Here is a 12,626-nt window from a genome sequence, read left to right on the forward strand (position 1 = left end):
TGTCCCGTGCCGCCGTCAGGTATGAGATGCTGCAGGACAACGTAGAGGGCTACAGGAAAGAGATCGCCTCCGTCAGAGAGAAGGCACAGAAGATGGCCGCCGCAGCCCAGAGGAGCGAGCAGACCATCAACTCCATGACGCAAGACCTGAAGGCCGCCCAGGAGAAACTCACCATGTCAGAGGTCTGCGTTTGTCTGTCTTTTTTCTACTATGCCACTATGCTTTTACTACTATGCTACGAGCAATTAAACTCACTCAAAGTTCCTCATCACATCACCTCATCGTGAATACACACTTCCGATGACGATGTATATATACTGTACATAAACTAGAACATTTCTTGTCGAGTTGGAACGTTCTCACTTCGAGCAAATGCCTCTTCGCCGCACGTTTCCTCCCACCTGCATTGAAATCCCTCTCACTCTGACCACTTCCTTCCATTAACTTTGCATGTGTTCGTGCCACTTCTACATTGAGTTTGCAACAAGAGTTGAGCTTGGTCCCGTCTCCCTTCAGGGCCGCACTGAGAACCTGCGTAAGGAGAGAGACATGCTGAAGCTGGTGGAGTCCAGACTGACCCAGGAGAAGGAGAGCATTCAAAGTCAGCAACGCAGCCAGAACCTGTTGCTCAGCAACCTACAAGCCATACAGGTAACTAAGTCAGCAACGCAGCCAGAACCTGTTGCTCACCAACCTACAGGCCATACAGGTAACTAAGTCGGCAACGCAGCCAGAACCTGTTGCTCACCAACCTACAGGCCATACAGGTAACTAAGTCGGCAACGCAGCCAGAACCTGTTGCTCACCAACCTACAGGCCATACAGGTAACTAAGTCAGCAACGCAGCCAGAACCTATTGCTCACCAACCTACAGGCCATACAGGTAACTAAGTCAGCAACGCAGCCAGAACCTCTTGCTCACCTGAAATAGATTTGAGCTGATTATAAATTCAGGTGTGAATTATAAGATTTTAAAAGGGTTATTGGTTGAAATTGATGGTATAGATTTAGTAAGTACTGTCAGATTCAGTCTGACCTCACGGAGTTCGTCCACTGGGGGATAGTTCAGTAACTTTTTATTTGACTACTGCATCACCACAGCACACATTCCCCCCACCAGACTACAACAGCAATGGCCCGTTCCGACCGCCTCCAGCCAAGTCTAGCAGCGCGGCTGCATTAAATTATTTTCCTATGTAGTGGAGCGTATGCAGCTGCACGGTACGGATTGATTGCAGCCGCGAGGCAGTCGGAAGGGGCCTTAAGCAGGGTGCCCACACTACCTGAAATTATTTAACCATTTTTCATACCTGGAAAAGGCATGGAAACTGAGCAAATGTTTTAAATAAGATGAAAATTATTGTGTTGTCCTGGAACATTTGATGGGATGGGCTGCACAAGTAGATTTGGTGGCCTTTGGGGGCAATACATCGGAGAAAAATAAAAACCTACCTTTCTCCCCCTCCAAAAATCTTGTTCTTGCTTGTAACTATTTATTATGCTGGGTTGCAATCTGTGTATAGGATATGGCCCATGGCCAGTTGGCCACTGGATTACCGAAATGTGACGGCCACATAGGGTCGCCAGTCCTCCCTCTGTCCAATGGTTGTGCAATTTGCCCAAGTAGTCTAACGTTAAAGGTCAGTAGCCTAAGCCTACTGCACGCCTGCAATGTTCATTGGGGAAGTGGGAGGGGCTAAATTCCAAATGCCAAAAACTTGGCAAAATCAGGAGGTAGTATGGAAAATGATTTCAAGGTAAGCGTGAGAACCCTGCTTAACACATCCACCGCCGTTCACGCTGTACAGCGTTATTGCCCGCCATGCGTTGTCTGCCACACCACCTAGGCGATCGGTGTCGTATACCTGGGATATTTCACCGCCAGTCTCATCTGCGAACGGTAAGGGGACACTAACGTCATTTTCAGCCCAATTGTTTATTCATTTCACTGCAAACTGATCTGATCAATATATCACCCATACTACATAAAGCATTTACTGGCGATCACGGAATTTTAAACGACCCCCCCCCCCCCCCTTTCCTCCGGCATGATGACTCATAACGTATAGGATCATATACAGTTGAATTTTTTTATATAGCGTGTATCGGGAATAAACGGCAATCGATCATCTATATATGCGTTTATATGCCTATAACTAACGTTCTAGGAATTACTGCAGAAAACGATAAACATACTTATATTCTAGAAGGTATTTTTGTATGAATGTTTGAATGAAAAAGTATAACGTTCCTACATCCTGAACGATAGATAATCGATGTTGAATGGGCCATAGTAATGTCAATTTAGCAATATAATTTAAAAAGTTATAGCCCTACAAAGAAGGTGAACATCTCCATAGGCTTAGAGTGGTGGCAGACTGGCTATATTGATGGATATAACCAATGGCAGGGAATGTGTTAAGGCATTGGCTCTTAACACGGAGTGCCAGCCACGGCATATGTCGTTATTTCATGCCAACCGTTGAGTGCCAAAAACGAGATGTCGTTTTTAGCTTTTATTAGCGATTTCCATCATATTTCATCAATCTAGCCTCACGTTACCACTGGGACTATCTCTTAGCTCGAATTGGGAAAATACCGCCCCTATCGTCTCCCGGATGGTAATGCACCCTTTGGAATGGAGTCAATGGAAACGCATGGTGAAAAAGTCCGGATTCCACATTTTACTTGTCAGGCATGTAATCCGAGCCGATTGCAGTCTTTGTGGTCCATCAGAACAGCGGAGAATATGTGTTTCGACCACCCAGCGTTGGATCAATAAACGCGATCGATATTTGGAATGGCGATCAGGAATTGGAATAATCTTTTTGGAGAACATCTGATCTGAGGTAAGGAATCTAGTCTTGGGATAATCCGAGCTCTTTTCACCTGTATATCCGCGTGTGCCATATGTGTGTGTGTGGCTGTGAGTGTGTGTGTGCTGATCAGGAAATAAGATAATACATTTTTTAGCCTGCTTCTATAGCGTGCATAAATACACGTATACTATCGATAATCTAGCGTCTATTTGAAAACTATTCATAAATGGGCCGAAAAATGACAACGTGTTTTGTGTATTCCAGTAAAGCTCGATTCCTGCAGAATCTTTATTTTTTTCTTAATGTTTCAAAAAACGAGCGTTTTTCTAAATGGTATAAAACGGAAATGAACCGATAATACATTTAAAAAATCCGCTTCGACAATATTGACTGCAAACAAGTTATTGATAAGCGACGGTTGTATTAGACACATAGCCATAATTTAAGATATAGTTTATGCGTTCGCAAATGTGATCGCTCTCTGACTACAGCAGGGGTCGGCAACCTGCGGCTCTTTAGCCAATCAGCTGCGGCTCCCTGGCAAAAAAATAAAAAAAAATAATCAACCTTTATTTTATTTTTTTTCTTATTTTGGAGATCGATGTCATACTGTGACACTGAAATGAGAAAATATTTCATCAACAAAAATATTTCATCAACTAAAATATACAGTACGTCACACCCCGCGCCTCTCCCTGCCGTCTGCAAGTGGCTAATCTCGAGTTTCCCCCCCAGTAAGCTAACCATGGATAAATCCAAAAAAATTAAAGTCTGAGGAAAATAGAGGGTTTAATTCAGCGTGGACAGATTAATTTGCTTTCACGACTTAACGATGCAGGCTTACCTGTATGCCTGATATGTGGTGCGAAATTTGCGAACAACGAAAAATTTACTTTTTATTTGATAGATTTTCCACAAACTAGTTCAGGGTTTTATTTCAAAGTAGGTCTACAGATGCCAGTGTTTTTTCTCCTTTTCTGTGTTTTATTTCAAAGTAGGTCTACACAGCCAGTATTTTTTCTCTTCATAAGAGTTTGAGGTTTCCCTTTGTTATAACAGGTAAAAACGGCAATACAAAGTAAAAAAAATTCTTTTTGTTTATTTATAATTCCATTAATGCAACAAACTGTGTGCTATAAGTATAAAGTATAATAAATCGCAAATTACTTTGGGTATGCAATTGTCAGACGTTTTATGCTAAATGTGGGGTATGCTTGGGGATATATAAAACGTTATACACTGTTATCTTTATTTTAAGGGTAAATAGGTTGTGCGGCTCCCTGAGCATTTTATTTTGTGGGAGGGGGGAAAAGTGGCTCTTTTGATAGTAAAGGTTGCTGACCCCTGGACTACAGCGTTGGCACTCAAGCGATATATTTGGCACCCCCTGCTGGCACGGAAAGTGTTAAGGTAGAGATAATGTCTTAGGTTTTACCAGTTCCTCTCTTACTTTAGTCTTCACAAGAATGGGCCACTGTTTCAGAGACTTGGTTGTCTTACATACACCTGCAACCGTCACCCAGCCTTTTAACTGTAATTTGACTGTTCTGCTTCATGTATTACATACTTTGTAATTGGTTGTTTGTTTGATGTGTTTTTATTATTTATTTTATTTTATAAAAATGTTTTGTCCCCATTACCCTTCGAGAGGAGCTTCTGTCCTCTCGCCAGTTTGTCATTGTAAATACGATTTTTTTCTTAATTGACCTACCTGGTTAAATAAAATAAATAAATGCTAGGGGTGCAACAGATCACAAAACCCGCTGATCGGATCACAGTTTTGAGTCACGGATCAGATTTTTCGAATCGGCACTCCTAATACATGCGCAAAACACACACGTCTAGGATGATATACCGCTCTGTCCTCGTCCCCCAGGCCACCCTGGAGCGCTCCGAGACGGACACGCGTCAGCGTCTGAACACCCAGGTGGAGAAGCAGGAGAGGGAGATCTCTCAGCTGCAGAAGAGGCTGGAGAACGAGGTGGAGCAGCGCCACCTGCTCAACAGAAACCAAGATGTAAGCGACGGCCCGCTCTGTAACACGTCAGATGATATCAACCACTTCTTTTCCCAACATTGATCCTGCTGTGTTCACCTCATTTCTCCCATATCTGATCATAACCAGGCAGTCTCTCTCATGTCATTCCTTCTGCTTCCTCTCTCTACTACTTCAGAACAGGGGGGGTTCTTGGAATTGTATGTGTTGCATCCATTATTGAGGCCAATTATTTTCATAGGCTAGTTACACATGTAACTGGGCAATTTAGATAGCATAATGCCTTTTAAACTCATAATGTTTGATACGAGTGGTTTGCAACCATGTCCTCAGTAGAACATACTGTATGAAGACACATCTGACCGTACTACGAGTTTCCTGTTTTGTATCATGGTGTTTGAAGGCTAAAACACTTTGGACTGTATTGGAGCCTGATGAGAAGATGCAGCATAGTGCTGTTTTTCAATGCTGATTCAAAGTGATCTGTGAAATTATGGCCTGTACTAGTCAACATCATGTCAGACTATGTTTAAAAACGTGAACCTTTTATTTAAAGGTGAATTGATTTGCTTGTTCATATCAATTCCTTACTATCTGCTCCTTCTCTCCCTGCAGGTGCAGCTGCTGGATGCCAAGAGGCAGCTGGAGAGCCAGGTGGCCCTGCACCAGAACACCAGAGAGCTGCTTAGTGCTGCCCAGGTGGAGCTAAACACCCTCGGGATACAACATGGTGGTGTTGACCCACGTCCTGCCTCCCCCTCTACACCTAGCATGCGCCTCAGAGGTCGGTACGCACATGCATACAGACAGACAAGGACATGTATGCAAACATAAAGCACGGCAAAGGATTGCACACAAATGCATACGTGTGTGCGACAACACCTATATCCAGATAAATACTGATTAAGCAAACCGAGTGTGCCACGCTCTCAGATACATTCAGATATATAGTGTTTTCATTAATCCCAGGTTATCATTGTTTTCTTCTCCTTCTCTTTCTTCTTTCTGATGCACCTTGTTCTGTCTTCCTTCCTTTGTCACTTTTTCCTCTCCTGTCTTGCTCTCTTCCTTTCTTTCCTCCATTCTACCGCTCCCCCCACCTCTTTCTCTCACCTGCTCCCCCCTCTCTCTCCTTCTCACATACCTCTCCATACCCCCCCCTCTCTCTCTCTCCCTCCTCTCCAACCTCAGGGCTCCATGGTTCAGAGCAGGACAACGAGGGCCTGCATGGTCTCCTGCGCCAGGCTGAGACCCGGGCTGAGGAGCTGGGGGAGCAGCTGAAGACTGTGACCTCCAGCATGGAGCAGTACAGAGCCATGGCCCAGAGCCTGGAGGAGTCCCTGGATAGAGAGAAACAGGTGGGGATAATTACAGCTGTTCTCAGCTAAAGAAACTCATATTCTAATAGTCATAGGATTCTGCGACAAATTGATTAGTCGATTTCATAGACAAATCTGTAAAAGTTTAGTTTCCCACATGCAATAATGCAGAAGGACCTCTTTACATCTAGTCCTCACCACAGCATGGGACAAATCATAGAAACCAACTAGCAGTGGACCAAGCCGACAGATTAATCAATGAAGAGGAGCCCTGGGGGCTCACCATGCTAGCATACCATGTAATCACAATGTCCAGGGTTCAAATCTGACCTGAGACCTTTGTTTACATGCCATCCCACTTTTCTCTACCCCTGATTTATGGTCACTCATTTACGGTCACTCACTGTCCTATCAAATGAAACAGAAATGCCCTAAAAGGAATGGCTAGCCCTGCAGATACAGATGCAAAACAAAATCTCTCCAGGTGCCAGGACACGCATACACAATGGTTGAGATGATGATTGATCTCTGCTAAGGACAGGGATGATGTCAGACCAGATTGGGGATTTGTCCAGGAACATCTGCATCACCCCAACCTCTCTGTCCTCTAGGTGACTGAGCAGGTGCGCTCCTCCACCGAGGCCCGCGTGAAGGAGGGCCAGGAGCAGCACAGGCAGCTGGAGAAGAAGATCCTGGAAGCAGAGAAGGAGAAACAGGAGCTGGAGGAGGAGAAGAGGAAAGCCCTGGCTTCTCTGGAGCAACAGGTAACTAGAAATAATAAAAGTAACAACATTAGCAGTCATTATGAATGTATCATTGTACACATAAGCACAGAGTGACAATACAACTCTGGCATGAATTTTTACTTTTAAAAAAGACATTTTACAATTTTACACTTATTACTGTATATTTTTGGCTGTATATTTAAGAATGTTTGTACATATCTCAGAATGTATATCCCTGACTATTTTATTCTTATTCGTGATGTTAGATATTTGACTACCTAAATGTTTACTGTGAGCGATCTGTAGTGCTGAATTTCCCTTGGGATCAATAAAGTACTAATATTCTATTCTAAGACGAGGTCCGTGTTAAAGGGGAATGCCACCCGTTTTAAGAATTCACACATTTCTGTGTCCCAGAATTTTTCTTTATAATTCTATCTCTGATTTCTAGCTTTAGGAGAGTTTTTTTTTAACAAAGTACATACAGAGGGAACACTAATGTTTACCAATGATACATGGAAGGTATATAAAGGGCTAGAAAATACACTTCAAATAAACCAACACGTTATTCATCTTACTGGTTTTTCTGTTAGATGAGCGAGTTGAGGAGGAGTCTGAGCAGTGCCCAGGGCGACCACCAGGAGGCGCTACAGAGGGTGACGTTGGCTGCAGCCCAGCAGCAGCAGGCCTTGATGGACAGCCAGGAGCAGGTGGGTGAAACCCCAGTGACGTAGACTGTTTACATTTCTCATATTGGGAAGCAATGCACTAAGAGGAGGTATTTTAGCAGCTGGCCTGACTCAATTATAAAGGAAATACTTTGGATTGGATTGAACCCGACAATTATCCATCTCACAAAATCAAACCAGATTTATTTCAAATACTAATTCGACCCATCAGTTGTGGACGTGATTTGCTTTTTTCTGTTGGATGTTCCTACCATTTTAATATTCTTTCCTGTTTTGTTTTCTTTATTAGAATCCTCATTAGCTAGGGCGGCTAGGTGGCGCAGTGGGCAAGGCGCTCGCCACCAACGCAGGAGATGCTGGGTTCGAGCCCAGCTCTCTGCGTTGCTACCAGCTTGGCTGGTCGTTCATACTAATACAATTGGCAGTATTAGCGGGTGGGAAGCTGGTGGGTGAGGATCGGACGTTGTGGACAGCGACTCCTACAGGTCGGTTGGTGCGCCTGCGCAGTAGAATCAGGAAGCGACGGGGGCGGCGTGTCCCTCCCACGCAGACCCTCGCTGCTGAGAGATCGCGCTGTGCAGGTGAAAAGATGCGACTGCTGCTTCCTCGTGTACCGGAGGGGACACGTGATGCAAGGCTTCGTCCACATTGCAGCCGGCTTGTGGGAGGCATGGCCTAACAACGTTCGAGACAGGGGAGGGTAGAATTGGACAATACGAAATTGGGAAAGGGAGAAAAATAGAAAATGGGGGAGAAAAAGTAGATACAAAAAAAAATAATCCTCATTAGCTGACACCTTAGTGGCACGAACCTGAGGACTGACGTATAACACATGCATCTATAACACCCTGTCCTCCTCATCCCCCAGGCCAAACGTGCTGTTTTTACTGTATCTATAACACCCTGTCCTCATCCCCCAGGCCAAACGGGCTGTTTTACTGTGTATCTATCTATAACACCCTGTCTTCCTCGTCCCCCAGGCCAAACGGGCTGTTTTACTGTGTATCTATAACACCCTCCCTGTCCTCCTCATCCCCCAGGCCAAACTGACTGTTTTACTGTGTATCTATAACACCCTCCCTGTCCTCCTCATCCCCCAGGCCAAACTGACTGTTTTACTGTGTATCTATAACACCCTCCCTGTCCTCCTCATCCCCCAGGCCTGTCCTCCTCATCCCCCAGGCCAAACTGACTGTTTTGCTGTGTATCTATAACACCCTGTCTTCCTCATCCCCCAGGCCAAACTGACTGTTTTACTGTGTATCTATAACACCCTCCCTGTCCTCCTCACCCCCCAGGCTAAACGGGCTGTTTTACTGTGTATCTAAACACCCTCCCTGTCCTCCTCACCCCCCAGGCTAAACGGGCTGTTTTACTGTGTATCTAAACACCCTGTCCTCCTCGTCCCCCAGGCCAAACGGGCAGCGGAGGCCCAGGATAAGTATGAGCGTGAGATGATACTGCATGCGGCCGACGTGGAGGCTCTCCAGGCAGCCAAGAACCAGGCCCTTCAGGCTGTAGAGCACCGGCACCAGCTGGAGGAGGGGGCCCAGAGAGCCAGCGCTCAGCTGCTGGAGGCCAGAGTCTCCTGGGAGGAACAAGAGAGGATCTTCAAGGTTGGTAGTGGGGGGTAGATGCAGGGTTCATATGATCCTGGAAAAGTCATGGAATTTGACAATTGTGTTTTCCATGCCTGGTAATGTTGTGGAAAATGATACAAATTCTGAAAATGTCATGGACATTTGTTTATGAATTTGTTTTAACTCATTCAGTGCCAGCTATTATACTCATCCCTGTAGTCAATGGGCCACGTTAAAATCATTTTCACTGTGCGTCACGATGTTTGCAGAGCTATATCTATATTCTATATTATAGCTATGAACACAATACTATGGCTAATTTGACAGTCACTATCTCTCGTCCAACATGTAAAAAATTGTTAATTTTTTCATGTATACGTTCGTGTGTTATCCCGTGGTGAATATTGTATAGTTTCAGAGTGATCCGGGCTAATTCCTGGAAGCTGAGTTATGGAGCGCTATGTGCATTTTGCGAAAGTCGTTTGCGCTGCTCGCCTGGACACGATATTATTTCCAAATCAAAGGTATATAATCATCATGAAGGCGTCAAAGGGGGCGGGTCGTTTTGTGATGCTCTGATCGTCAGCAACGGCATACGTTTTGAATACTACATACGTTGATCGTTGCGATCGATGTGAAATCATTGTTGGATCAAAGTAGGGTTGATGTCATATAGTCCTTACCTTTGCTAGGAGTTATTCCAAAATGAATATTCCAATTGTCAAGTCAAGAGTTTCATTTGTCATGGCATACAAGCATACAGTGAAATGCGGGGGGTCTGATCGCGATTTCCAGTATTTATGTCCATCGGGTCCCTGACATGAAATGGCACAAAATATGCATCAAGTGTGCTGGACGCGTTCCAAGTGGCTCGAATGAAGCGTTTCACTTGCCAAATTCTCAGCCCGGACAATATAAAATGTAACGCACAGTGTGAAATAAGGTTTCAAAGGATAGGCGATACTGCCACCTAGCAGTATTCGGCCGGCATTGCACTCTCGAGGACTCAGAATGAGTTCCAATGATAACACAGAGGTCCGTGAGAGTGTAAAGGATATTATAATAGAAAAACATCTAAAAACATATTACGCGTTTGGTGCTCAACGGTTGGCGAGCAAACACGTAATATTACGTGGTTGGCGCAGAATGAGTTAATGTTGGTCCCTGGTTATCCCCAAATTAATAATAATAGTCAATGTCTTGAGTGTAAATGTATATTTAGGATGATGCACTGATATAACTGGAGGAGATGATCTTCAGGGTTGTTTGCATGGGGATAGATGTTGGATACGGGGAGAGAGGGAGAGAAAATGCAGTTTTAAAAGTTGAATCCTGTCCCATGTGTCTCAGGAGGAGATGTCTAAGGTGGACAGCAGATCTGAGGAGCTCCAGCGACAGAACACTCTCCTCCACGAGCAGATTCAGACCATGAGCAGCAAGATGGCCACCACCCTGCAGCGAGCCGCTAGCGAGAACCCCATGAACATGTCCTTCACTGAGGAGGGCAAGTCACAGGACCAGGTTCTGGAGATACTCCGGTATTTCACACTCGTATAATTTCTTCTTTTTTATTATTATAATTCCCTGTTTTATTTGTTTTACCTTGTACTTAACCAGGTTAGATTCGCTGAGGAACGACACCCTGTTTCTCATTCACACAGTTCCACACACTCATACCTGGGAGATGCTCACAGTACAACCACAGTCTGACACTGTTGGCCACTGCACAGCTCCACTGGAGCAGTCTGGGGGTTAAGTGCCTTGCTCAAGGGCACTTAAACTGTTGTTTTTAGATACAAAGCACCTCCTAGACCGGCAGTCTCATTCACTCACAAACATTCAGTCAGTTACTCACAGCTAGCCACTCTGACCATTTCGTGGGCTCACAGACATGACTCATGTTCAGAGAATCTGCTCTCATGCTTCGCATCTATGACACTGTGTCCCGTTATTAATTTAATATCCCTGCCCAAGATTTTCCATGTCTTGTCTGGGAACGAACTGACGACCTGCTGCTCATAAAACCTGCTTATCCTTTCAGGCTACCACTGACCAATGTATGAAAAACGCACCTTTAACATGGAAATATGCACTAAGGAAAAGTAATGTATCTTGCAGGTACACTATGTATAACATGAACGCATCTTTTTTTTTTATCCATCTGTCTCCATCCTCTCTCCTGTGCCCCAGCTTTGTGCGCAGGGAGAAGGAGATTGCGGAGTCTCGTTTTGAAGTGGCCCAGGGAGAAAGCCTGCGCCACCGTCTGAGGGTGGAGCACCTGGAGAGGGAGCTGAGAGAGGCACGGGACAGCCTGACCGCTGAGAGGGAGAGGATGCAGGTCAGTTCTTCATACTTCCACAGTGTCTCAGGAGGTAGATGGATAATAGGAAGGTTCCCGGTTTGATTCCAGCTCCTCCCGGGCAGCGTGTCGGAGTGTCCTTGAGCAAGACACATAACCTCTAATTGCTTCCGATGAGCAGGTGTGCACCTTGCATGGTCGCCTCCGCCGTCTGTGTGAATGAGTGAATGTGAGGAACAATATTGTAAAGCTTACCATTTATATTGACACATTTATCATCTATCTGAGGTTAAGTGTGAGGTCTCATGTAAGGTTAAGGTTGGTAAGGGGTAGGGATGGGTTAGAGTACTCGCCATTTTAACTGAACTTGAGTGGTTTTTGATGGTGCTAGATTTTCTTTTTTGCACCAAAAGTGCGACTGAAACAGAAATCTTGTTTTGAAATCCGGCGAGGCGTGACTTGTTGCAGGAAGACAACACTGTCAGCTGTGGCGCATGGGGGAGTACCATGGAAATATCGTTGCATTATGTAAAAGATAAAAACAGCGGTTCGTGTGCATTTCCAAATTGTGCCAACATGTTGCCCACTTTGCGTAGCGTTTGTTATTGCTGCGGTCATGTGCTTTAGTATGCGTTCTAAAAATAGATTTCTCGAAACAATTACTCGAGCACTACTCGAGTAATTCATGCGAGTACTCAGTCTGGGAAAACATTATTCCTGCCCATCCCTAGTAAGGGGTACGTTTATAAACATTTTAGGTGAAAATTACGACTAGTTCCAACTTTCCAGCTTGGCCAATAATTGACTACTGTCACTCAGTCCAGGTGTTCTCTCCTCCTGACCAGGTGACGGCCAAGACTCTGGCTCAGCATGATGAGCTGATGAAGAAGACTGAGACCATGAGCATCCTGCTGGAGACCAACAAGATGCTGAGGGAGGAGAAGGACAGTATAGACCGGGAGCTGCAACAAGCCCAGGCCAAGGTACAGCTTTCTATCATGGTCTCTAGGTAGAGCTTTCTATCAGTCCCTCTAGGTAGAGCTTTCTATCAGTCCCTCTAGGTAGAGCGTTCTATCAGTCCCTCTAGGTAGAGCTTTCTATCAGTACCTCTAGGTAGAGCTTTCTATCAGTCCCTCTAGGTACAGCTTTCTATCATGGTTTCTAGGTAGAGCTTTCTATCATGGTCTCTAGGTAGAGCT

General features: G+C 45.0%; 1 protein-coding gene across 2 annotated transcripts in view; it reads left to right on the plus strand.

Moving 5' to 3' along the window:
• tprb (translocated promoter region b, nuclear basket protein) overlaps positions 1-12,626 on the plus strand; it is a gene marked incomplete at its 5' end in the record, with an annotated part of 107,004 nt that overhangs the window by 40,145 nt on the left and 54,233 nt on the right. For both annotated transcript variants that reach the window (XM_084310985.1, XM_084310986.1), the window contains 11 exons: positions 20-182; positions 517-651; positions 4,696-4,836; positions 5,431-5,599; positions 6,007-6,173; positions 6,746-6,898; positions 7,453-7,569; positions 8,961-9,164; positions 10,479-10,666; positions 11,319-11,466; positions 12,273-12,410. In XM_084310985.1, coding sequence (XP_084167111.1) covers positions 20-182; positions 517-651; positions 4,696-4,836; positions 5,431-5,599; positions 6,007-6,173; positions 6,746-6,898; positions 7,453-7,569; positions 8,961-9,164; positions 10,479-10,666; positions 11,319-11,466; positions 12,273-12,410 — 1,723 coding nt within the window. The remainder of the gene's footprint in view (positions 1-19; positions 183-516; positions 652-4,695; positions 4,837-5,430; positions 5,600-6,006; positions 6,174-6,745; positions 6,899-7,452; positions 7,570-8,960; positions 9,165-10,478; positions 10,667-11,318; positions 11,467-12,272; positions 12,411-12,626) is intronic.

Source organism: Notolepis coatsorum (genome assembly GCF_963971535.1).
Source record: "Notolepis coatsorum genome assembly, chromosome: 3".
In the NCBI taxonomy this organism is placed as follows: domain Eukaryota; kingdom Metazoa; phylum Chordata; class Actinopteri; order Aulopiformes; family Paralepididae; genus Notolepis; species Notolepis coatsorum.